We start from the raw sequence: 26,189 nt of genomic DNA, 5'->3' as shown, positions 1-26,189 counted from the left end.
AATGGGAGAAGTAAAAAAGGTCAACTTCGTAAGGCCTATAGCTGTTTTCATGTCTTATACAACTCTAGAATGCCTCAGAAGTAGGGTAGGATACACCTGCTTCCAGTAAGTTTCTAAAGGCAGAATATCTAGAGCTTTATGATCTGTTCCCCTTCTCATCCCTTGACATGACATTAACCACATGATCTGTGAGGTCTGGGATATAAATGACTGCAGCAAGTTTGCTGCACACCAGGTGCCCTTCAGAAGCATGACTTGTGTCACTCTGTGCCACAACTCTCTGCTATAGCCCACAATATCTCACTTTTACTGTCCTTCCACCTCCTGCTTATATGAGGGAAGGAGAAAATCAAATGCAACTAAAGGTCCCTTCCAACTCAAACTATTCTATGATTCTGATATTCTGATTACAGCAGATTCTGGAGTATCCCAGTATCAGATTACACACTGGGGTTTTGATTGCTTGAGAAGAAGAACAACTGTATAGTTATCTGAACCAATGTATTTTCATCTAATTTAAGTGGTAGTTACTGTACTTGAAGCTGTAAAGCTGCATCAGAGTCAGGATAAATCCGACGGGCCAATCCTTTATTCTCCAGTGCCATCCTCTCCAAGAAGCCATAGTCTACACCAGAGCCAAACCCAAGGTTGTATAAGGGGTATCTTCCTTTAATAGCATTTTTTACATCTGTCTCAATGGTGTGAATATCTGATACACCTGCATCAAACCAGGAAACGTTTGAGTTGTCTTCAAAAATAGATAAAATGATCACAAAATTAAATGTGACTCGTCATGTTCAGATTTCTTAGGAGGCATTACCAAAAACTTGGTTTAGTATAATGATGCTGTATAGTAGCATTTAAATCATGAAAACATCAAGAAGTCAAAGGTGAAGGCCAGTTTTAACTAGCATTTTTTATTAGTTAATTAACTCTCTTTATTATTCCATCCAACAGAAACTTACCTTGGTTTGGCTGGCCATCTGTTAACATGATAATTATAGAGGCACTTCTCTTGGGCACGAGGTTCCCTTCATGAGCAGCATTCAGAATATCAATTCCCCTCATCAAACCACCATGTAAATTTGTCACTATAGGGTAGACACAGAAGTTTGGGTTCAGCAGAGATGATCAAAAGAAAGGTCCATTTTTCACTGGGATCTGGAGAGATTTAATTACAGTATGAAAATGAAAGATTTGGGTTTATAAGCAAGGGGATGTTTAGATAGAGAAGTACCTGGACTTTGGAAACATAGAGAGAAATAAATGTCATGTTCTGAGTAAAATTCAACTTCAGGAGTGTCTCGTCAGTAATCTAAAAACCCAACAAGCAGTAGCATTGTGTTCACAGAATGAACAGATAAATTAACTTACACAGTGACCAATCAGCAAGTCCAGTAAAGTACTTACTGCCTGAAGCATCAATGTTCCGAACAAACTTCCTTGCTTCATCCAAATTCTCAGGAGTGGCCTTGATTAATGTTTCTTTCCAGGTGGACACACCAGAATTGAACAATATGAAATTGAAGAAGTCATCTTCTTTAATGTCATCTAAGATTTTTAGAAGAGCTTCTCTTGTCTATAAGACAAAGAGATTTAAATATACAATTCAACATTTAACAGAATAGGTGCTTACAGATTTGACATTATTAATCTCTCAGCATTGGGGTATTTTTAACTTCTACATCGTATGTTGTGCAAAAATCCTGAGCTTGTTCTGTCCTTGCCAGTCCCTGTGCCTGTTTCAGAGTAACTCTAAGGAAGTCAGTCAGCTGCAAGAACACCTGGTAAGTCTTTGTAGCTAAAAGGAAAATCAGATCTCCTGTCATGGATTGTTGCTTACACTGGGATAAGCTGGCATGGCAAATTGAAACCGATGGGAAATGGGTAGCTACAGGTTGGTGGAGAAGCTCATACACAAGCAAGCCTGGATATTTTGATGCAACACCAAAACCTGAAAATTCTGAGCATTAGCTTAGAATGAGGAGTCCTAACTATGAAAAGCTCATATCCCTTCCAGTACTTTTTCCCAGTTCTTTCATTGAAACTCTTCAGTAATGTAATAACTTACCTGTTCCATTGGTCTTCCATACATTGAGCCACTAGTATCCATTACAAAAATAATATTCTTGGGCAAATTTGGAAGATTTGTTGGTGCAAAGAAGTGTACGAAGTAGCCATTGACAATCTGAAAAATAAAATGTGGAAAAAACCCCCCATACACCACCAAAAACTTTGGTATATTGTAAAGATAAAACAGATAAAGGAGATATTACGCTCATTTGGTGTCTGGTGTCTGAGTGGACTAAAAGGTTTTAATGGCTCCAACCAGTCTCACCTGTGTCCATGGGCCCAGGAGCATCATTTAAGTGCAAGACTGGGCCTTTAGTTCCTGCCTGAGCTACACTGTCAGAACATCTGTGTCCAGCTATATCACAGCTGTATCACCTGTCCCTATCCATGGACTCCACTGTTTTGGATTCCACCCTGAAGATTGACTTCCTGCCTTGACCTTGGGCTCATCATCACAAACTTGCCTGATGACCTGGACTCTCAGTGGAATTTGAGTGCCACCTCAGGGTCTGCCTTGCTCAGGTACTGTGAGGAGTGGGCTCGTGGCTGGTGAAGCCCCTGTGCTGTCAGCTGTGCTGTCACACTCAGCTCCCTGTCCTTTAGAAAATCTCACTGCTCCTTGACTGTAACAATGCAAGTCAGGCTGTTTAACTGTTGAGAATTTCAATTTACCTGCAAATTATCTGGAGTTGTTCTCTTCACATCATATCTTACAGTAAAATCCCCATCCAAGGCAGACTCTGAGCAACTTGCACAGGTTCGCTGCTGATCAAGAGTTGGCTTGAAAGAGATGTGCCCCTGCAAAGGAAAGCCTTCATTAGATCTGAACCTTCACAGCTGAACCTTCCCTACAGAACACGTCTGCATTTTTTTAAAGCTAGTATATTTATATTCACAGACATGAGAATAACCTGGGTTATCTGGTTAGCTATTAGTTTGCATGCATCCATATGTATTTATACACTCATTGGTGGGTAACTGGCAGATGAAGGCTGCTATCCAGGACTTTTTCCATGTGCTTTCCCATCTGCCTTAGGTCAGCCCTCCACTCTGAATGACACCTTTGGTAAGCCTGTTGGGCAGTCTGTGTTTTTAGGAATTCTACCCCCTCCATACAAGACAAAACTACTTGTTTCTCACTCAGTTCTTGTATAAGAGATACTCTTAGTGGTATCCAGGTTTCCAAATGCTGCTGTGGGACAAGGCCTACTAGTTTTGGTACAGTATCCTGCTAACAGTTACATGGCTTCAGAGCTGTGTTGAGAAGGCCTTCAACTTTCCACCTTGGAATTCAGAGCTCATTTGCACAGACAAGCCTTTACTGCATTTTCTCTATTTTTTTTCCTCTCACTTCCACTGCTAGCACTGACATGATTATTTTCAAATTATAGCCATAATAAGTAAATTATGGAACTCAGTAGCCAATGTACCTTTTTCTCTGAAAAAGTTTTTTTAATGATGTTTTGTAGCTCATTGGTGATGAATGTTCCTTCTGCTTCCAGCTCAGTGATACCCTGGGGCTCAAAAATATTTACTGCAATCTGAAACATTAATTGAAAATTCATTGTCATTGATTAACACACAATACATCAACTCAGCCATTTCCAGGAGGATCAGCAGGCAACTACAGATATGAGAGGCATTTTCATAAAAGCAATAGAAATTTACTTTTATAATTCATAATGGCAGTCCAAATCCACTTGTGGGGACCCATCTTCAGCCAAACAGGCCTTTTTACACACAGAGGTTAAAAACAAAGGTACAAATAAACAAACCTTAATAGAAATATAACTTGAAAGCAGATAGTGGAGTTCTACCAAGGCAGATAAGAGTGATCAAAGACCAGTTTTAACACACAAAAGCTGCAGTATTCTAGAATGCAATATATCCATCAATGTGATTTAAGATGATGTTGTTTCATGGTAGTGTAAGAAAGGTGTAATTTATGCTATAAAGGCATATGCAAAAGATATTAATCTTCCACTTCAATGCCTATTTCAAGGGCATTGAAATAGTTTTTTTCAGGATTTCATACATGATTTCTTTCGGCATGCTCAGTAGACGGAATGACCATTGTACTCCACTTTCAACAGATGTACAGAATTTCATCAGCTCTTAAGTTATAGTCAAATTTGATCAGTTTGCCATTTACCTCAAAATCTTTGACAAGCTGCTTTGGTTTCACTTTGATGAACATCTCGTATTTTCCAAAGCGTCGCTTCAGCAGTTCCTCATATGTGAGTTCAAAAGTGACTTTACTGGCTGCTTTAATGTTGACTGAGACAGTGAATTTTTCTGTTTTTCTTCCTGAAGCTCTGTATTAAGTGGGTAGGAAAATGAGTATCTTTATCCTCTTCTACAATATTTATTGTTTGGGTTGGTGGCATATGATTTTCAAAAACAAGTAAAACAAAGATGGGATTTTTTTTTTTCTGTTCTAAATAGGATCTATTGCTAAAACCATACTCAAATTGTTGAATTTATTCAAGCTTCCCAGTGAGCTTAATCCCAGGAACAGGTCAGTGGAAGTTGCAGAAACAGCCTTTCCATGATTGCAGATACTGCCTGTGTAGTCAGAAGTTGTATTTCCTTTTTATAATTTGTGCTACAATAACTCTAACTTAATGATTGTTCCCTGGTCCCATAATGTCAGTAAATACCAGAACACAGCATTTACAGTCTCACAGTTTGCTATGGGATGATGGTGTGGAAGCCACACAAGACATCATTCTTACTTGACAAGACCAGCAGTCTGTCCTCTTGAAACAGCCTTCTCATATTGCTTTTTTGCAGCTTCTTTTTCCTTTATAGTTCCAGGATAAGTGACACCATCAATTGTCCTGCAGATGAAAAAGTCCTAGTTTGGTTGAACAATACACGAAAAGTTATCATAGAAATTCTCCCTTTGTTGATTGGTTTGCTCAAAAGCACTTTCAGAGACCTGTTGTTGCCAAGATTGGAGCCCTTTCACTGAAACCAGTCTCCTCAGTGAATTTAGGGGGAACTGGACTGATGGCAACACAACTTACCCCTCTGCCATATTCCTACGTTTCAGCAGCTTCACCATCCTGTCTCATCTAATGGCAAACCAGCCCTCTGGGTGAGACTCACCTGTCCAAGTGTCACTGTCTACAGCTGAGCATTTATTCAAATATGAACCTTTCATTCAAATATGATTTTTAAATGAAGAGATAAATTAAGCTATAATGCCATCAGGGAAATTAGGTAATGGAACTTTCCTGGTTTGATAACACCAGACTAAGTGGTATTTCTGAAAAGGTGGATGGATCTCCAGGGATGGTCTCCCATTCCCTAAGGTCCATGATGATGAAAAGAAATAACTGAAAATTAGTCATTTTTCTACAGATGTACCAATGTTTGCCTTTCTCCATGTGTCTTACATGTTAAGTTAACAGTACCAGAAAATCACCCAGGAGGCATTTAAAAATCTGTCAAATGGCAAAGTAAAAATGAACAGTTGAGTTCAGTTTCTCCCAGCTGAATTTGCACAGATATTTAGTGTTCTGTAATGATATTGTAAAAGTTACACACATGCTGAAGTTGGTAATGAAGGCTGTCTTAGGGAGCTCAACATCAAAGAAGACTTCTTTGGATGCATTCCCACGATTGACAGCTCGACTGGTGATGACATTGTGGGCAAATCGGGAAGTTACTTTACTATCAATCTTCATGCTATAGATTTCTATCCCATTGACAACCTGTAGATTGAGAAATGAAACAAGGGGAAAAAAGAGCACCAGCTGTTACACTGCTGTGTGTGTTAATCAGTCATCATCACCCTTTTAAAAAGAAACCATGGCAGGACATTGATCACTCCAAAGCAAACCAGGAATCATGAGAACTGGAGCACAGCTGTGTTTCCTGGGATATTATCACAATCCCATCGTGGCACTATTCCACAGGTTATAACTACAGCCCCTTTAACAAAATACTACTACCACAGCAAAGATATTGCCATTATAAAAAAATGGTTTATTTTCTCTACTGAGAGAGTGACTTTTTACGGTTACCCAAAGAGCACAACAATTTACTTGCTGCCTCCCTGGCTCAGTGACTGTAATTATCAGTGGAGTGGATGACTCCTAAAGCAGGGATGTAAGTAATTACCTTGTTTAAAAATAGACCAAAACAATTCCAGATGGCTCCAAACTTCATTTTATGTTATTCTCAACTTCCTCACAACTGGAGCTCTTTCTTTTTTAAACAAGGAAACGGGCAATACTGGTTTTCTCTGAATGCTCAGGTATAAGGTTGCTGGAGAGTATGTGAATGCACAGGTAACAGCAGATGTGATTCATTAGGCAACTCCTTAAACAAGGTCTGCTTCTTGCAGCAAAGCCAGTGCTGGAAAGAACTGTGGAATTTTTATGGTGGGACTGATCTCTGGCTGATTGATTAAAAAGGTCCCCAAACAATCCAAGCATTTAAACATTGCTGAAGGGGATCCAGGTGCCAAGTGGAATCAGCTTCAGACATCAGGTCTCTTGCCTTCCTCAACAATAACTTCAATATAAAACAAAAGTAAAAATAAAACCAACATTGAATAGATGTCTGTTAAGAGATACAGAGGTGATTTCAAACAATTTTGCTATTCATTCAAATACAATGAAGCTACAAATCATTTGTTTTTTCTCTTTTCTTGTCCAGGATTTTCCATCAGAGCTTAAAAAGGAACTGTCCAGTTCAACCTTTTGCCCAAAACAGGCAGCTCCGGGCTATTTCCAGAAATATCCACTTGCTCACTCACAGAAACATTTTGTGAACACAGAATATTCCTGTCACTATAAATCTTTCTTGATAGCCTGGACAAAACCAAGTCTTACTCACCAAGTCATTCTCAGCATTTCGCTTCTGTAAAGAGAAAAAAAAAGGGAAAAACCATGAGTAAGAAGTTGCTTTTAGAGATAAATCACTTAGCACCTGTGCAGTTGTCACAAGCCAAAAGAAGTTGTCCGGGAGAAGGAAAGCTCAAGAAAGGTCTTCATTAGTAAACCTAAAGTAAATTTGAGGGAAGAGCAAGTAAGGTATGTTGCTTGTTTTATATTTTGCTCAAGTGACACAAAAAGTGTCTTCTCCCTGAAAACAATCATGGACCCCTGAAAGATGAGGGGAGAGGGAGAGGAAAAGAATGCTCAGTGCCATTTATGACTAAATGTCACTGAGATTAAAAAACACACTAAAATTTGCTTAATAGGACTCCTTGAATATAGGCTGGCTCTGTGGTGACATCAAGTAAAACCAGAATATCTTGTCCTGAGAGTGACAACTTTTCCTTGGCAATTCCTGGATCTGGGTCCTGTAGTACATATTTTATTTTCAAATTTATTCTCCTTTGGAAGTAAAAAAAGGGTTCGTATCAAAGCATAAAAACCCAGTTTGCACATTGTTTTTTTTCCAGTCACGCACATCCACACTGTCAGGCAGACCCACCATTACACCTTTTCAGACTTACTCCTAATTTTTTCCTGTTTTACTCCACCAGCCTCTCAACCCAACATGACAAAGTATGTTGGTAATTCAGTAAGATTACAGAGAGGAGAGATGGTCACCATGAAAGCCTGCATGGAGGGGAAAAAAAAAATAAGCAGCTACAACTTTTTTTTTTTTTTTGCTGTATTTGCTCCCAGAGTAGGTGCAAATATCAGAAGCTGTACAAAAATATCACGTCCACTCTTCTGAAATAGAGGACAGGCATTAAACAAACTGACTGACTCCTGTTACAGTAACAGCTTGTGTAACTCAGTTCTCATCAGCTCTGCTGCAAACACCTTATCTCGTTTGGCTCCCAGAGCCTCCAGGGGGTCACATTTTGTGGAGGCGTTTTTGGCTGCTCCACCAAACAGAGGGATAAGGACCTAATGAGGTTTTAAGTCAGATACACATCTCAGGTACATTTAAGGCTGTTGGGACCTTTCACACTTAAGTTTTGCAAGCTGGAAACCGAGACACAGAGGGTTATTTTTTTGTCTATTCTGGAGTTCCTTTCAAGACACTATTAAATGTTAGGTAATGCAAGGTTTGGGGGGAGGTTTCTCAAGTGCTCTAAGAGTCTGGCCAAGAAATCTGGACACATTTCTCTAGGTTCATCTTTCCATCTGCTACTGCCATACAGATCATTTCTGTGTGTGCATCTCTCCCCTTTCAGAAGTCTCCATGGATTTCTTTAATGCCTGTGTAGACTGTGCACCAATTCAAACCTGTCCTTTCCAAAAGTGGAATTATCTTTTCTGTCTCTATGCTGTCATTACAGCTCGTCATTTCCCCTTAAGAAACACAAACTGAGGTATGGGCCTTGGGAAATGAAAAGCTGGAAGTCACTGAAATGTCAGTTTGTTTGGTACAAACATTTCCTCACAGTGGAATTACCAGGCAATTTAAGGATACAAAAAACACATACAAAAATGTGTTCTTTAGTTACAAATTCTGCAATTCTGACTCCTGCCCCCAAATTAAAAGATACTTTACCTGCATTTAAGTTTTACAGGATTGCTGTTGTGCATATTCTTTATCAGGATTATGGGTTTGACAGGAGTTTTGAAGGAGTTCTGTTTTGATTCTGTAAATCTTTAGAGGGGTACTCTGCAATTTTCATTGAAAAAGAAACTACAGAAATATCTCTCAGTGAAAGGCATTAGTGACTTTGTACTTGGGCTGATCTTCAATGGAGATACCCAACTCAGCTGGACATTGCTCAGCCACCTGCCCTAGCTGACCTTGATTTGCACAGGGGAGGGGAGTGAGTCTGTGATTTTGTTCTATTTTTTTTTTTTTTTTTAATTTTTAATGATTCACTTGGAGGTAGCTTGAGATGTCACTAACATCAAGGTCATTTTAAGCTATGTGGGTAGAAAGCGATAGTGTGCCACTCAAAAAGATGATGCAATTCTAGACAAAAATGAGATTTTAATATCCTCTACCTTGGACAATCGTTACTTGGTAAAATGTTTCTGTACTATTTCTAAATATTTGCCAGGTGCACTAATTATGAGAAGGTATGGTTTTTTTCTGTTGTGCAACAGCAACAAATTCTTCCTTTGTTCACTACTGTTTTGGTGTGGCAACAACAAAAACAAGAGGTGCAAAAAATCTATAGAAATTGGAGGGGAAAAGAGAAATTTGAACTCCCAAGAAAACAGGGAAGGCAAAGAGGGCCCCCATTACAGCACTTGCTGAAAGACGCCCTGAATGTACAGCTTGGGAAACTAAACCACAGTGTGGTTTAGTCACAGTGTGACTATAAGACTCAGCAAAGAGTGTAGAGTGAACTTGAAGTGACCTCAAGAATTAGGTATTTGCATATATCCCTACATAGGAAAAACAAGGCAGGAAAATTATTTCCAAATCTAAGGCAACATTGAAGATTTCATCATCCCAAGGGATGCTACTTGGCTGCCACGGAGAAGAAACCCTAATGCAGCTCAGCCACACCAACCAAACCTCCCTGTGAGCTGAAGGAGTCCCAGTGCTGCCAAAATGAGAGGGCCATAAAGGGATGGCTGCACCATCGCTCCCCCTGCTTTGAATGCTCCGAATATGGAGTTCTACAGGTTGCTTTTAACCCAGGAAAATCTTTCCCACCCTTAGAAACAAGGTGTGCCAGTACACACAGGGATCTTTGATTCAGATTTTTGTTCAATTTTCACCAGAACTGGGTCTGCCAACTGTGTTTACCCGACTGTGGCTCTAAAAGGAGCTTTGGCAGCCTGAATCTCATCAGCCAACCAGGCTTCCAGCCACACTTCACCATTCCCTGCTGGCACACTCCTTGGGGCCAGGACACAGATGGGGACAGAGACCTTCACACTACAAAGCAATCCCCTCCATTTCAATCACATCACATTTGCATAAGGCACAGAACAAAACTGGGAGAATCAACTGATTTTTCCATAGCATTCTGCATGTATGGATGGAGCACTGCCCAGAGCTTTGGCAGTTTTCCACTTAGAAAGGCTTTAGAGTTGCAAGACAGAGAGAACAACAGGTACTACGGTAATCAGCAGGAAAAAACTACATTATATCTGGGCTATATAATAGTTAAATAATAAGAATCACTGGCATCTCCAGTTTGCAGCATTAAATCTGAAGTTGATTCTTGAAAGTCAGGCATGTTACTATCCTGATTTTCAAAGAAAAAGTGTTGGCAAAGACCATAACCTGATCAACAGGAATGAACTGAATGCTTTGTCCTGTTCTACACAGTAACTCAAATTCTTCCCTCAGGAGATTTGCCCTCTGTAACTTTTCGGAGTACGTAAGCACTGAGAGAGAGGAAAATAATTTATGGAGGGGAGGGGTAGTGGGCAGTAACTTAACCAAAGAAAATTAGGCACAACAGCAGGTAGCACTGCCTTACTCAGAGATCAATCGAAACCAGAACAGCCCTCTTGAGGGACAGATATTTTTAAGAGATATATTTCATGCTGTGCTAACACGCAAATCTTTTGAGAAAAAACCTACCATGTCATTTGGACAGTGGACATTTATCTAGATGCCACGTTACATTTCTGTTTTCTGCTTCTTGGAGGTATCTTTTCACTGATATTTTGCATTGCAAAATGTGCTAAAGTCAGTTCCCCGGCAGCACTGATTGCTTTACACATTTAAATATAAAACCACTAAAACATTTTACTACTATGTGGTGATGACAGAGAAAACAGAAGAAAGGGATGCTTTTAAAAAGAGAAGTAGAACTTCAGAGCTGATGGAACACTGAGGCTGATTAGAGGTCAACCAGTCTGGCTCCCAAGTTCAATCTTGTGCCCACACAGAGCTCCTGCTGTCAGCACTGTATGAACTCTCTGATAAATGCTAATAAATTGCAAGAAATTAATCTATGAAGAGTCGGAGCTCCATACGCAGTTGGTTACTTACCTTGATGTTTCTGATATGTGTTACCAAAACGTCTGATGATGCAAAGGTGGGAATCAATAATAAAATACAAAGCAATAGATTGTTTTCCATTTTGGAAAAAAAGTAAGGTTCAGATTGGAACGATATGCATAAATATATAATGCTTTGTTTACCAAGTGTTAATAAATAACTCAGTGAGAAAAGTGGGATTAAACATTAGGCATTTGGGAAAAACCAAACACTGAATTTTTAATTTGCATAGTCTACAGAATACTGTTATAAAATCTGTTAGAGACTATTTCAGCAGTGTCTCTTCCATGTAATAACTTCAAACAGAAATTCAACCACCATTTCTGTAGGAGCAACTGAGATTAATCTCCTCTCCAGAATCTCTTTGCCAAATGAAAACTGTCATCTTTCTGATACTTCCTTAAAGGCTTTCCCTGGCCCAAATTACTGCAGCCACGACAGAGCTTGTAGCCTGTGACACCCATTTAACCTCCTATTCAAAACTACTCCTGTAATCCTGTGTTATCACCCAGGTACCCGATTTAGATATCGTTATTTGACGTGTCCTGCCTAGTACAGAAACCTCCCGTTATACTGGTTCTTATTCATCTTCGTGGCTGAAACCAGGTCCAAGCTCCCAGGTCTTGCATCTTGCACCCTCAATGCCCATCCAGCCTGCAGCTGCCTGGCCTTTTTCCTCTATTTGTTATCTGGACAGTGTTAATTATCTCCTAAACTTTTTAGCTGGTTTATCTCCTCTGATGAACTTTGAGGACTGGGAGTTAAATGCCCAGTGATAATAAAACATTTTATTTTTGGGTTTTCCTGCAGTCAGCGTTCTGAGGTGCTCAGCCACCTGAGGGACACAGGAGAGGTCCAGGCGCTCCTTTTAAACCAGTCTGAATGTTTTTTGACCAATTCTGTGCCCCACCCAAAGGGACAGGATGGCTCTGTGAGCTGCTGACAGGGGCAGCTGTGCCCATGGCAGGTGAGGTGGCGGGACCTGGTGTGGGGTGTTATTCCACAGCTGCCCACTGGGTTGTCACCGTGCCCCTGTTGCCAGCCTTTCCTGGGGCTCAGCACATGGACCTCGTGGAGCTGCAGCCCAGGACGCCCGTCACACAGTGTTTGTGAGGGGATACTTGTGTTTCTGGGGCCGTAGAAGACGGAAAGCCTCGGCGCCTTCGCCGGTGCCTCAGGGATCCCTCAGGCTCACTGCCCGCTCTCAACATGGCCGTCTCGCCCGCTTCCAAAATGGCCGCCGCGGCGCCGCTATCGCGCCATAAAGCTGCGCGGCGGGCGCCCCATGGCCGCGGCTGCCCCGGGCATCTCTATGGCAGCGGGTGCTGCCCGGCCCCGGCGGCGGGAGGAGGATGTCCCTGGCTGCCTATTGCTTCCTGCGGGCCGTGGGGAAGGGCAGCTACGGGGAGGTGAGCCTGGCGCGGCACCGCCAGGACCGCAAGCAGGTAGCGAGGGGCGGGTCGTAGGGCGCTGGCACGGCAGGGGCCGCGGCTCGGCGTGAGGGGAACGGCCGGGGCCGGGCTGGGCTGGGCTGGGGGTGCCGCGGGGTCTGCTTGGGGTGTCACCGACACCCCGCTGTGGCCCAGCCTTGGCTTGTGGCCCTGGGAACAGAGTCGGAACGAGCAGGGATGTGGCCTCGTGTCAGCTGTGGCTGTGACTGTCACCTGGTGTGAGGGTGTGGCTGTGACCATCACCTGGTGTCGAGTGTAGCTGTGACCATCTTCTGCTGTCAAGACAGTGCTGTGACCATCACCTGTTGTCAGGGTGGTCCAGCTGGGCTGTCCGTGTTCTCTTCCTTTGTCTGTGAGGACTTTTGTTAAAGAAGTGCAGGAGACTCTTCCGCCCTCCCTTGTCTTTTTAATCCAACACCCCCCACCCCAATAAGCCAAGCCCCCAAAATAACTTTTGTTCTTAATGTAAGTAAAAATAACAATAACGCTTTTTTCCCCCCTTTTCTTAATGTATAATGCCATGTTTTGTGGAGGACAGCTGTTTTGGGTAGTCCTTTGGGTGACAGGGAAGCACAGCCCACTCTTAGCGTGAGGCAGAGCAGGTTGCTCTTGCCCTGTTATTGCTCTTGCAGTATCTTCAAGATGTGCACGTGTGGTTGAGGTAAAATTGATGGCAAGGATGGAAAACCAGCTCCTGGTGTTGGCTTTCTCTGGCATCAGCTCTGTGGGAGAAAGACGGGCTCTGTATCTGCTGTATTGGCTGTGGCACAGCCCGGGAAGTTTTGGTTGTGTCAGAGTTTGGTGCAATGATTTTTGTTGGAAAACTGAAATAAATCTGTCTTGCCTGGCCAAAGCAGAGGTGTTTGATAGGAAATGTGAGAGGGTAGAGAAATGGGGATGGAGAAGACCCACAGAACAGTATCACAGCAACCTCGGGTGTGAGCCTTAAGCCTGGAATTGTACTGAAGATGATGGGAAAAGGTTTGTTCCCAGCAGTGATCAGAGGGTGTGTCCTTCCCGGATGAAGGCAGTTCCCTGGCTGGAATCCAGAGGTGAATCCCTACAACGTGTGGGTTGGGTAGTAGTGATGGTAGGACTTGTTCCCTCCAGGCCATCACCACAGTGCATAGTCCAATGTCCTCAAAGAACTGCTAATCTCATCCTAAAAGTAAACAGTGCTTTGAGGTGACTTTCAGCTGGATACAGATCCTTGGATTTTTTGTCGTGCTGCTGGTCATTAACATTGGCAAGAGCCTTGATTCCTGTTCGTTGTTATTTCATCTTAAATATTTGGTGTGTTTTACTGTGTCTTATCTTTTGCCAACTTTTACAAACTTCCTTCTGTAGCAAGATGATCAGGATTTTTTTGTTGTGGCTTTGGCATAGTGCCTTGTGTTCTGTGAAAGAAATTATGTCTTATTTAAGCATATTTGCTGATAGCTAAATGCTGTTTATTTGTGGAGAAAGTCAAGTGGCTCTAAATGTTTAAAACAAAATGAAATGCAATTTGTACACAATTCGGTATAAAATAAGGCAGAAGAGCTTTGCAATAGATTTCATGGGAATCTTGCCAGGAGAACATGCTCATTAAACCAAATATAATTAATGCTGAGTTTAAAATAAGGCTAATACATGTGGGTTTTGCATTTTGGTAGTGTATGATCTAGAAGATGCTGATATAAAGCTAAAAGCTTTTGGTTTCTGTGCTCAAAGATAGAATTGTAGTTGACTTACCATGTAGAACACAGTAGTTGCAGCATTTCCATTTTATTTTAAACTTAGATTATTCTCTACACAATTAGTTTTGTGATATTCCTTCTGGAAGCTTTGCACCATCACAGGTTATATCCAGCAGTTTTCTGAAACACAAAGTCATGAGGTGCTGTGGATTTTCTGGATAATTGGTTCCCTTGGTATATAGGGGCGTCTCCTTAGCACTAATTAAATGTGTTGGGCTAATTAATAGGCCCAACCTGGGCGGCAAGCACTGAACAATCGCTGAGGATGCTGAAATTCAGCAAGTAAAAAATTTTTTTAGAAGTTTTGATTTAAAAGCTCTCAGATAAGAGCGGGGTCAGGTGTAACCATGGCACGTTTGTTCCGTGGAAAGCTGATGCACTGAAGTGATTACCACAAAATTTGCATCGGGATGGGGCCAGGTCAGAATTAAGTATTGGTGCTGTGGCTTATAAAAGTGTGCTGTGAATTTTATTGCCTCATCTATGTTTTTGCTAAAACCTGAAATTCCTTAGAATTACAATAGTACATATTAGGGAGGTAAATAGCAGCTTTTATGTGTAGCTTTGAAAAATTCTTAACCCATCTGAATACAGAATAAAAGAAATTTAGGAATGACCACAAGACCTTTTGTCTCTTTCAGCTAACTTTTATCCTAGACATCATTGTAATTTTTTGCATGTGACTATATACTTTCCTTATTATTACTGTATATTTAAAGTAACTATTGAAGTGACTCTTTTTGAGTGTAACTGTGGTGCACAAACAGGTATTTCAGGCTTAAGAGATGAACAAAAGACACACATTTAAAATGAGAATGGCAGAGGGGAAGATAAATATGAACATTGGTCAAAAGAAAGTAAACCACAAAATTCCTATGCAGAGTTGTATTCAGGTAGATGAACAGAATGGCCACAGTTCTCCCATTTTTGTGGTATAAGGGTAGAAATGATGCATAACTGTTAAACTGCAGCCTCCACGTAGAATAAAGAGTGGAGTTTCAAATACTGTGTTTCCCTGAGACCTGGGAAATTCCCTGGAGCTTCTGCACAGTCACCTTGATCCCTTGGGCTACATTTCTTTTCCAGTATGTCATCAAGAAGTTAAACCTCAGAAATGTTTCCAACCGCGAGAGGAGAGCGGCAGAGCAGGAGGCACAGCTGCTGTCCCAGCTGAGACACCCCAACATCGTCACCTACAGAGAGTCCTGGCAGGGGCAGGATGGCCACTTGTACATTGTCATGGGCTTCTGTGAGGGAGGAGACCTCTACCACAAACTTAAGGAGCAGAAGGGCAAACTCCTGCCTGAGAATCAGGTGGTGGAGTGGTTTGTCCAGATTGCCATGGCACTGCAGGTAAAATAAAGTATAAATTTGTCACCTTCAGACGTAAACTTAATTTGGCTCTTTCTGCATTTACTGAAGTCCTGTTTGGCTGGATAACATCTAAATACAGTGGTTATTAGTGTATTAAAAATGCTCCCAGGTCACTACGGTCAAATAAAATATTTGAAGTAAGAAGGTTCTGTCATATTTATGTCCAGAACTCTGTAGCACAGTAGACAGTGGTAACCTCCAGGGTCTTTGCAACTCTAGTCTGAAATGCTTCTCTGGTCTGAAAGTTTAGGTTAAATGTGGTTTTTGAGGAGGGGAAGAAAAAAGGGGGAGGCAGATTATTTCAGGAGCGTTTTCTATTCTGTGGTTTTGTTGGTGTTTTTTAATGGTAAATTTAGACAATTCATTTCTATTAAATCTTGTCTCACTCCTTTGAAATTTAGTAATCATAGGTTATTAAACTTTAAAGGCAATTGTTCTAGCAATAAAGATCAAATATAAATGTCAACATTAAAGAATAAGAAATTGGAAAGAAAATTCTACCTAAAAGTTGGCTGTTGTGATCAAACATATATAAGTCTACGGTACTGCCTGTTCTTGTTCATTATGACTAATTTCCTTCCCTGTTTACACAAAGCTCACATTATAATTTCCACTGAGATTTTATACTTAAGACTAAGATTGTCAAGAAATGGAAGCAGCAGAAACTGAGTTACAGTTTGAGTCTTAACCTTACGTTTTTATTTCTTCTTTTCTGCTGACTTACAAGAGCCACACAGGGAGATGTAGGTAAAGAGTGCCAAATTTTGGACCTGTGCCTGGTATAAGTAATTCTTAATGTTAATTTGCTAATACTGTACTAGCAGGGCACTCCTGACTTTGAGAGTGATTTATGGGTCTCTTCTGCTTTTGTGTGTTCCCTCTTTGACTCGTGTAATGAGATTTTACTTTTCAGTGTAGAGGAACGAATTAGGAGTTAATTAACTCTTATGTGTTTTTTTTTGTCCCCCGCCAGTATTTACATGAAAAGCACATTCTGCACAGAGATCTTAAAACTCAAAATATTTTCCTGACACGAACAAACATAATCAAAGTGGGTGACCTGGGAATAGCCAGAGTGTTGGAAAACCAGTATGACATGGCCAGCACCCTCATAGGCACCCCCTACTACATGAGCCCTGAACTCTTTTCCAACAAACCCTACAACCACAAGGTAGAGTATGATATTTTATGTGTTTTATTTTCTGTTTTGTGAGGCACCTTGTTTTGTTTGTCTGAGAACACTGCAATCTTATCTACGGGTTTTAAGTTTTTATTGCTTCCAGCTCTTTTTAATGTTCCCAGAGACCAAACAAAAAAAAAAAAAAAACAGGAGAGAGATTTGTAGGCACCTTTATTTCTGGAATTGTTTGGGAATTCATGGCATGTGATAAGTTATCACAGCCCATTTGTTCAGCAGGCTGCCTGTACCTCTCACAGCGGAGCAGTGGGAACAGAAGTATCACTCTGTGTTAGATGCATATTCTAAATTTATTATATATCACACAGGAAGCTTTATACTCAGTAGTTTGTATTTGACATGAGGGCAGCATTAAAAAAGAAAAGAAAAAGGCAGTTTTAAGTAGAAGAATAAGCAGTGCTACTGTGAATTTAAAATCTAACAGAATAAAGCAAACATGTTCCCTATTCAGCTCTTGCTGCAAGCTACACACATGATAAATGAGTGTCTGCAGTGAGCAAGAGTTGAGAAGAAACTGTTCTTCCAATGACAAATCAGAATATTTTCATTTGCCTGTTAGAACTGGTATTGTACTAAGAAAGGAAACAAGCAAACCCTGCTACAAATACCTAATTTCTGTGCTTCTTTTTGGAAAAAAACAAGGTGATATATGGAAGAAAGTAGCTCAGCTGATCAAAATTAAAAATAAGAGAGTGAAGCCAAAAGTTTGTGATGGGGTTTGGTCTTAATTACTTTAATGTCATTAAAGGCCTCTTTGAAAGGAGATGACTGAGTGGAGATAAAACTTGTACAATTAATAAAAAGTCCCCAAAACTTATTTTTTTCCCTTTTTCCAGTCTGATGTTTGGGCACTGGGCTGCTGTGTTTATGAGATGGCTACGCTGAAACACGCCTTCAATGCTAAAGACATGAACTCCTTGGTTTATCGAATTATTGAAGGAAAGGTAAACACTTCTTATATAAATTTTTTTATATGTGGCTTGATTTTTCTGTCTAGAACTTGAGATTATCTTTTTTCATCAGAAATATTGCATGGAGTTAAAAATAGTTTGCCTGTTACCTGTGTCATCATTTATGTTGTAAGACGTAAAATGAGACCAAGGAAGTCACTCATCTGTAGGATTTGCTAGAGTTTCTTGTTACCCCTTTGTATAACTAGTATATTGATTAGTTCCCAAAGTTCTGAGATTAATTTCTTAATTTTCTTCTGGTTTAAGCATTGTGTACAAAATTAAATTGCTCTCCACATGATACCATTTTCCTCTTAGGTAAGATTAGCTTGCTTAAGTATCTATCTTGCTTTATCATATAATGAAGTTAATATGGATTTAATTTATATAATTTTTTAAGTCTATTTACAGAACTTTAGCTGCTGATATTAATGAAAAAATACAAACAGTTCTCAGACAAACACTTTGGAGCTTGTGTTCTGTTTAACATTAAGCACTCGGGTAGCTCTGAGCACTTCAACAATGGGTTTATTTTTTTGTGCAAAGCGTGTAGCTGGACATAAATAATAAGTTAAATAATGTCAGGCTCCCCTTTGCTTTCACAGCTGCCACCCATGCCACAGGATTACAGCCCCCAGCTGGTGGCAATAATACAAACCATGCTCAGTAAAAAACCCGAGGAACGACCAAGTGTGAGAAGCATCCTGCGGCAGCCGTATATCAAGCAACAGATTTCCTTGTTTTTGGAAGCCACAAAGGCGTAAGATGTTTTCCTTTGAGTGATTCTGTGCAAAATCTTCATGTTGCTGCTGTCTCTGTTTCACAGCTTTTCCTGGTTTTTTTTGTTGTAGAGGGATGAAATGAGTTGTGTTATGTGTGGTGTATGAACACGAGTTTCTTTGCATTCTCTGAGGAATAGGAGGGAATTAGAGTGGAAAATAGGGGTTTTTTTCTGCAAATGCAGAGTAAAACTGTGCAATGGTTAGGAAGGCAGAAGTTCTCTGAGGCCATTCATCATCTGGGAGTTGCAAAAACAAGTTCCTTTTGATATATACTGATATAATTTTTTTTTCTTTGTCGGGTTTAGTTATGTTACTGCTCCCAGATAGGACTGACCTTGATGCTCTGCAGAACAAGTACACGTTGCTGGCAGAGTCTGAGTTGTGTTTTTAAGCTCCTTTTCTAGAAATGAAAATGAGGATGTTGTGCACAGTCTGTTGAAAAAGCCCAGTATCTCATACTCTTAGTGTGAAAGCTTTATAGTGAAGTGGACTTTTTTAATTAGCATAATGTAAAGAAGTGTCTTTAGACCTTGTTGATGGTGATTGAATGAGCCACTTTGATTTTCTTTACAGGAAAGCAGCTAGAAATCAGAAGAAAACAGTGAATTCTAAACCTAAAGATCCTTGTTCTGTCATCTCAGCAAAGAATGAGTCTCACAGCAGGAATGTTACACACCAAAACCACTCCCCTGAGCAAGCCAGGAAATACAAAGTTGTGAGACATTAATTTTTTTTTTCTTTAAAAAAACCCTAAACAATAAAACAACAACAATAACAAAACCCAACCAAAACCAAATCCCTCTTGCTTTTTCTAGAGAAAAAAAAATCAGTTTTGTAAGAAGTACCTTGAGCATTTGTGAGAATATAGATCTGATTCCTAGGAATTTGTAAAACTCATATTAAGGAAAGAATTGTGTTTAGGCAAGAGTTGGAAGTAAATTATCAGCTGTGGATCAGTAAAAGTAATTGCAATGTCTTTAAGATGTTAATTAAACAACACCTGGTTTTTCATTTGTGGGTCACTGTGTGAATTACTCATGGAGTATTTGGGGTCAAATATTTCATGACAAGTAGTAATCATTTTTTCCAATCAAAATCATATACTTAAACTAATTATACTTACAACCAAAATTATTTATTGTTGAAATTCTTTCCAGTGTTTAGAAAAATTCTTTTGTAATGGTTAATCTCGTGCATGTTTTTTATTTTCTATAATGAGTCTGCTACTCTGGGTTTGAGTTTTAAATGTGGAAACACTGAACGTATGTGGTGTAGTACATCTTAAACTTGGTGCTCATTCACACCTCCCTTAAGGAAGAGCCAAGTGAGTACAGCTTTTCTTTCATGACCTGGTGAGAAATAGTTGTACTCCATGTGTATAAACCAATACCTGAAACAGGTGAATTGCAAATCAAGTCTGTACCTCTTTAAAAATTTACTTTTGTGAGGCTCTCAATCTGTAGTTGATCAGAATTTCCTTACAGTTTCTATATCTGCTGTATTCTTGATTTTTTTTTTTCTTCAGGAGCTTAGAGAATTCTCTCATATGTGTGTAACACCTGAAAAGTAATTAATTTTTTTTGTTTTCCTTTTAATTCTAGAATGAGAAAGATTGCATTATCAAATATAAAGCCACCAAATTTTGTCCCTCGGAGAAGCCAGTTGTTGAGGTGGAAAGAAAACCAAGCAATAATGACCTGAACAACCTGGGAGATTCCATAGCTACAATTAGTGAAGTGAACATTGATATCTTCCCATCTGAAAGGATGAAGCGTGGAAGTGAGAAGTGTGGCAGTGAGTGTATCCCAGAGAATAATAAAGCAAAGTATTTAAATGTTCCAGGCAATTCTAAACTAACATCTCATAGCCCACCAATTAAGGAAGATGGACCACAGCAAAGAGCAAAACAAGCTTCTAAAGCTGAAAAAGTTGAGTCACAGCTGTCTTCTGTTAATGCTGTAGAAGATAATGATGACACTTTGAAACTCCTGCAGCCTGTATCAAAAGACCAAAAGCAGACTGACCTGGTAATGCATTTATGCTTATTTGAAATAGACTTAACTAATGACCAGCTCTTGAAATTTGGAGAGCTGCTGCATATGTTCTTCTGTCAGAGTAGGATGCTGCTGATGCAATTACTGAGATTCTTAAGTAGTTAGGAGCCTTGGCTTCAGATTTGCAAAGGCAACAGTGTGAAGGAATTTTGGGCTTTCCATGGAAAGTAATTTCCATGGAACAGAATTTTCCATGGAAATTCTGTTTTTACAGAGAACAACAGTTTTCTTTTCCAACTCAAAAGAAGGGTAAGAATTGTTTTGTAATTTCTTTGTTCTGTGTACTAAATAGGCCTGGCTGATCTCAAGTTTGTCCTGATTTGGATGGGGAACTAATTGGTGATGATTGTCTTTTCACTCCATTTTGATCTACAATGAGATTTTCATAGACACTTTTCTAATGAGGAACCATTATTTGTTGTAGAGCTTGGATTCTACTGAAGAGCTGCTAGGACCCTTTGTTCCCACTGTTATTCAAGTAAGTGTCCTTCCTTGAAGGTTTAGTAGCTTAGAAATGCTGGTACAGAAGGTATTTTTTCTGACAGTCTATCAAATAAGAGTTTATTGTGGTTGCACCTGTGCTGTGTTAAGGTGGTTACAGTCCAAACAGTCAAGTGGCCTGTGTGATATTTTTTTTTTTTTTTTTTTTAAAGTGTGTATGTGTAAGTCTGGAAATGCCATGTCTACATTTTTTAAAAATACTTTTACTTATTAGGATGATGCCAGTCATGGAGCTTCAGGAGATGCTCAGGGAAAAACCTTCCATTTGGAGCCTCATAGCTCTGTCAGTGAACCTTCTCTCTCACGGCAGCAGCAGCAGAAGAGAAGAGAGCTGGCTGAAGGCTGTTCAGAGAAGGTGCAGACACTCGAAAAATAACTCTCCTCTTTCCTTTAAGACTACTGCTTTTTTCCTCTTTAAAAGTGGGACCTGTTTTTTAAAAAAGGGTGGGTGTTTTAATGCTGTTCTTGTTTGATGTGTACCTGTATAACTTCATTGGTAACAAAATGCAGAGCACTGTTAGAAGCAGCCTATTTGAAAATCTCACAGGTGACCGTGCCAGATGGGCTTTGCCTTTGTTGTTCTGCAGTCTTCCCTAGAAAATTCCATCAGGACTTCTCACTTTTGTGACCACAAGTCAGTGCCTTTCCTGACTGCTGTTGATAAGGCTGCTTGAGGTGTGTGGTACCTTACCAGTACATTAGAACAGACACGTGTACTGGCTGCCCTGTGCAAACTGTAGGAAGAAAATCTTGGCATGCACATGGGACAGGGCTCCTGTCAGTGCTTCCACACTGAGCAGAGAGGTGGCTTTGGGGAAAGGCACTGGCTCTACAAGGCTAGAGAAAGGGATGATTGGTGATTGATACCCTGTTTTTCTCTTGGTTTTTCCTGTTTGAGGGTTGGGACAGGGGTTGCGAAGGCATTGGCTGAAAAACAGTCTGTGAGGAGGGGGACAAGATGTAGGAATGGAGAGAAGGGAAATGGATGCAAGCAGAAATGTGGAGAGGGAAGGATGAAGCTGGGAGATGTGCAGAGCTTACAGTAGGATTCAAAACATCTGGCATCCAGCTTTACCATGCAAAAATGTCTTCTAGATTGCAGAGTACTTAAACTTGTAATGAAAACAATATATAAACTCTTGCTCACTTTTCTGTCAAGTTCAGAACGGTTTCTCCTCGACCTCTGCCAGTTCCTTCTGATGTGAACACGAGGGCAGCCCAGAGGTGTGCAGAGCAGCACAGTGCTGGAGCCTCTGAGCCTGGAAATAGTGCCAAAGCCAGTCAAGCTGCCATTCCAATGGTTAGTGCTGGATACTGGGTCTGCTTGCTTTTGTCTCTCATTCCTTCTGAGCAGTTTGTACTTTGTATGCACAGTGAGTTAAGAAATGTGTAGTAGCTTCCTACCTAATGGAAGTCCTGTCAAGCACCTGCTCAGTGCAGGATGAGCAGCTGCCTTGCTGAACGGTGGAGGTTGGAACCCCCTTTCCTAGAGTGCAGACTGGTCTCATAGCACAAGACCATTTTGTATTAAATAATTAAGCATTTCTTAGATGATCAGGAGGTCTGCTCTAATAGCTCGCTCTCTCCCCCGTGTCAGTCGAAAAGGAGCCTTCCTTTTATCAGTGATTAGATAACAGAAGCCATTATGGTGATTGCAAATTAATATCAAATTAACTTCCTTTGCAGGAGCGGCCCTTGTCAGCAAGAGAGCGAAGGAGGCTGAAACAGTCTCGGGAGATGCTTCCCTCTGGTAACTTCTATGTTTACATATTAACATTTTATGTATAAGTGGGCTAATAACTTCTTTGTGAAGAAATTATAACTTGTTTGTTCTTCACTGCCATCTTCAGAAAGATGCCCTAAGGGTCTAGTTCTGTATTAGATAAAAATTTCTGTTAACATGCCCATGTTTCCCTGCTGCTTAGTCAGTTATGTTCTGTGGTGATAACTTGTCTTGGAAATGTACGTGAAACACAGAATATTCACCTTTCAGACAGAAGCTTCAATGTTTTCCCTTAGCAGAATACCTACCTACCTACCTGCCTTCTGCCAGGTGATGATAGACTTTTTCTTGCATGAGCATGAAACTTATTCAAAATACATGTGGATAGGTTGTAAATATTGTAAAAATGTCATCCTTCCAGTGGTTCCGGCGAGACGGTCGTCAAATGGTGCAGTAGTTGAAGCAAAATCACATGTGGAAAACTGTGTTAAAGTTGCTCAGTCCTCATCAGATCCCAGTATTTCCCAGGTAAAGCAGGATCATATGCCTTTCAAGTGTTTAAATGAAGGCATGATTTGGGAAGAAGGTGATATTTAAAACAAATCTGCGTGGAAGAAACTCTGTGTAACTAAGAGTGCACAGTTCTCTGTAAATACTGCTTTGTAAGGCCTGGGATGGGGTATGGATCTCTAATCCACTTTGTTTGGCCAGATCAGTTTAACATTGCAGGCTTCCTGTGCATTTTCACTCCACTTGTCAGAGATGATAACTAGGCATCTCTTGCTGATTCCTATGGACTCTCTAAATTACAGTGTATTTTATTTTGGAAGGGAAGAAGTTTATCCTGAACTATGCTTTGGTTACAGATCAATAGTCTGCTTTAAATTCCTATTAACAACACACTACCTGCTGCATCTGATCTTACTTTGTGGTGTTGAACTTTTTTTTTTTTTTAATCTGTAGTTAAATGCAGAAGAGGGACAGTGAAGAAATTTGAGTCTGAAATTCAAATTTTCTCAGCTCAGCACTTCGTGGGAAATGTTTTGCATGTTTTACCTACGTGTGTTTGCTTAGAACTGTTACCTAAATGCAAAAAGTTGTGTGCAATCACAAACTGAGGTTACAGCTGTACAGGCTGGTTGTATGTGCATATGCATTGCAACCAAGTGGTTAAAATCCCAGAGAATGCTGGGAACTTACTGAACTGATGAAAATGTATTTTAATAGTATTTTTAAATGTGTCTTAAATTGCTGAGCTAAGGGTGATGCCTTTTTAATACAATTGGCAAAGAACTGACAGAGATACATGATTTGAGACACTGGTGAAGCATTTGCAATGGTTTGTGACTGAGATGTCACAGTAGTCACATCAGCATTTCATAAAGTATGTTCATGCTGCCCTGGGTGTTAACTTGTGTTTAAAACCAAAGGTTATATATACCTTTTAAATATTATCAGTAGGAGTGTGTAAAAATATGCTTGTTAAAAGTGTTTCATCCACATAAGAACATTATCAATTACTGCTAAATATTGCTAAATTACTTTCAGCTATTAGAATTTTTGTCATTTATTCCCTCTTCACGTAGAAAAAGAAAGAAACCCATTGCCTGTCTGATGATGAATTGAGCTCTTCCACAAGCTCTACAGACAAGTCTGATGGTGATTCCAAGGAGAGGTAAGTATTTTAATACTGTTCAAGGGTTTTCAATGCTATATTAGACCTTGACTTGGACTGGAAAAAAAGTGGCTTTCATACTTTGTCTCCACATGGTGAGTGATTGAAGAAGTATGTGGTGCATTAAGAAAAAGAATTCCATTTAATTATTGTCTTTCTGTGACTGTCTTTCTGCTCCATGCTGAACTTTCTGGGATGTAATTTTTGTGCCTCTGGTTTTTGTCAGCTGTAGCTTCCCAGAAAATCAGTCTTCCAGCATCAAGGGACAAGTACTGTCAGGATGCACTAAAAGCATTAATTAAAAGGTGCCAATGTGCTTCCTTTCCACTGTGAATGAGGCTGAATTTATTTCTGATTTTGTCAGTGTAAGCAGCTTTCCAAAAGCTGCAATTTGTTGCATTACTGGAGGTGCAGCCACAGAGTTGGCAGCAGCCAGTAGGGTTGTGGATTTTTACAGCCTGACAGGGCTCTGAGCCTTTGTTAGAAAGAATACTGCTGGTGTTGCTATTGATAAAACTGCCCCACAAGAAGTAATTTAACATGGAATACTTACTAGGACCTTACTAAACTTATTGGAAGTACTTGGACTGTAGGGTGGAAGATGCATCTAAAGTGATGACTGAATTACATCTCCTAGGAAAAGCAATGTGAATGAAATGAATGACTTGGTGCAGCTGATGACTTGGACACTGAAAATGGACTCTAAGGAGAACTCTGAGTACTGTGGAACCTCAACTCCAGCCCCAGAGTTTAAACTCCATAAAAAATATCGAGACACTTTGATTTTGCATGGAAAATTACCTGATGAATCGGAGGAATTAAACATTGAAGAGATTCCTTCAGGTCTGTTGCTCTGGAATTCCGTGGTAATAATTACTATTATCCCATATTCTTCTGCAGAGTATGAAAGTTGTCTATACTGAAAGTAATTATTACTGCATTGATTTTTAATTGTATTTTATTTTTAATAGATATGTTAACAGTTCCTGACAAGATTAGGAGAATGGTTGAAATCCTGAGATCTGATGTGGTGCAAGGATTGGGAGTGAAACTTCTTGAGGAGGTGTACAGAATCATGGAAGATGATGATGAAATGAAAAGAGAGGTGAATGTCTTTCATAGTAGAATAGTTTAATTTCTTCATAAACCTAGAGAAATGAGCAGTTACCCTATTGATACAGGGTAAACCATGATTCCAGGAAGTCTTTATGTAGTCATGGGCAGGCATTGTAATTTTCTATCTTACCCATGGAGTATTTCATTTGTAACCTGTGAAGATCTGATTTATATTTTCAGTTGTTGGGTGGGATTTGAACTCTCTTGCCTTCAGACAACAAAGACTTTCATTTTCCTTTCCTCTCCTCTACTCGCCAAGCTTCACATGCTGCTTTCAGTTGAGCGCCTTGGTATTTTTTTTTGGTTAATATCTGGCAGTTAATATTTAATATTTTGGTAGTTCCTGCTTTTTGTGCACGTCAGTAAGTTTTGTGGGCTTTGTTTTGTGTGTGTTCTGAACAGCTGCAGCTGCGGGAGCACATGGGAGACAAGTACGTGAGTTACAGCGCGAAGGCTCGTCACCTGAAATTTCTTGAAGAAAATGTGAAGCTCTGACCAGGATCTTTTCCTTAGAGAAAAGGACTCTTTTTTATCCCATATGACAGACTGGACCAGCTTACAAAGCACGTTTACCTGTTGATCTCCTTTGCTGGAACAAGGAGGTGAACTTGCAGAAAATGTTAGAGTTTGTAGTAATATTTTTCATGTTGAA

General features: G+C 40.1%; 2 protein-coding genes across 4 annotated transcripts in view; one reads left to right on the top strand and one right to left on the bottom strand.

The window, feature by feature from the left end:
• Window positions 1-11,084, bottom strand: part of LOC116792318 (inter-alpha-trypsin inhibitor heavy chain H3-like) — a 21,248-nt gene extending 10,164 nt beyond the window's left edge. The window contains exons 1-11 of the mRNA XM_032699183.1: window positions 10,966-11,084; window positions 6,922-6,945; window positions 5,626-5,792; window positions 4,809-4,913; window positions 4,226-4,388; window positions 3,504-3,614; window positions 2,746-2,871; window positions 2,072-2,188; window positions 1,411-1,579; window positions 966-1,091; window positions 537-718 (exon numbers count right to left, since the gene is read on the bottom strand). Coding sequence (XP_032555074.1) covers window positions 537-718; window positions 966-1,091; window positions 1,411-1,579; window positions 2,072-2,188; window positions 2,746-2,871; window positions 3,504-3,614; window positions 4,226-4,388; window positions 4,809-4,913; window positions 5,626-5,792; window positions 6,922-6,945; window positions 10,966-11,055 — 1,380 coding nt within the window. The 5' untranslated portion in view covers window positions 11,056-11,084. The remainder of the gene's footprint in view (window positions 1-536; window positions 719-965; window positions 1,092-1,410; window positions 1,580-2,071; window positions 2,189-2,745; window positions 2,872-3,503; window positions 3,615-4,225; window positions 4,389-4,808; window positions 4,914-5,625; window positions 5,793-6,921; window positions 6,946-10,965) is intronic.
• Window positions 9,808-26,189, top strand: NEK4 (NIMA related kinase 4). Of its 3 annotated transcripts, none has more exons than XM_032699191.1 (16): window positions 9,808-9,943; window positions 15,251-15,517; window positions 16,512-16,709; window positions 17,573-17,680; window positions 18,292-18,446; window positions 19,042-19,183; window positions 20,070-20,495; window positions 20,947-21,000; window positions 21,238-21,378; window positions 22,183-22,323; window positions 22,710-22,773; window positions 23,168-23,274; window positions 24,333-24,421; window positions 25,059-25,264; window positions 25,393-25,526; window positions 25,940-26,189. In XM_032699191.1, exons 2-16 carry the CDS (start codon window positions 15,404-15,406, stop codon window positions 26,030-26,032), a joined length of 2,172 nt encoding a protein of 723 aa, XP_032555082.1. In that variant the 5' UTR covers window positions 9,808-9,943; window positions 15,251-15,403; the 3' UTR covers window positions 26,033-26,189. The 3 variants fall into 3 exon arrangements, with proteins under 3 accessions (XP_032555082.1, XP_032555081.1, XP_032555080.1); XM_032699190.1 differs by lacking the exon at window positions 9,808-9,943 and adding an exon at window positions 12,229-12,383; XM_032699189.1 differs by lacking the exon at window positions 9,808-9,943 and adding an exon at window positions 12,229-12,419.

The sequence above is a fragment of the Chiroxiphia lanceolata genome, chromosome 11 (genome assembly GCF_009829145.1).
Source record: "Chiroxiphia lanceolata isolate bChiLan1 chromosome 11, bChiLan1.pri, whole genome shotgun sequence".
NCBI lineage: Eukaryota > Metazoa > Chordata > Aves > Passeriformes > Pipridae > Chiroxiphia > Chiroxiphia lanceolata.
This window is presented reverse-complemented; position numbering and strand designations above follow the sequence as displayed.

Bases quoted from the DNA above. Each gene is read 5' to 3' on its own strand.
- NEK4 (XM_032699189.1), top strand. From the start codon at position 12,327: ATGTCCCTGGCTGCCTATTGCTTCCTGCGGGCCGTGGGGAAGGGCAGC. The intron at 18,447-19,041 runs GTAAGATGTTTT...TTTTCTTTACAG, and splicing joins TTTTTGGAAGCCACAAAGGC to GAAAGCAGCTAGAAATCAGA. The intron at 25,265-25,392 runs GTCTGTTGCTCT...TATTTTTAATAG, and splicing joins CATTGAAGAGATTCCTTCAG to ATATGTTAACAGTTCCTGAC.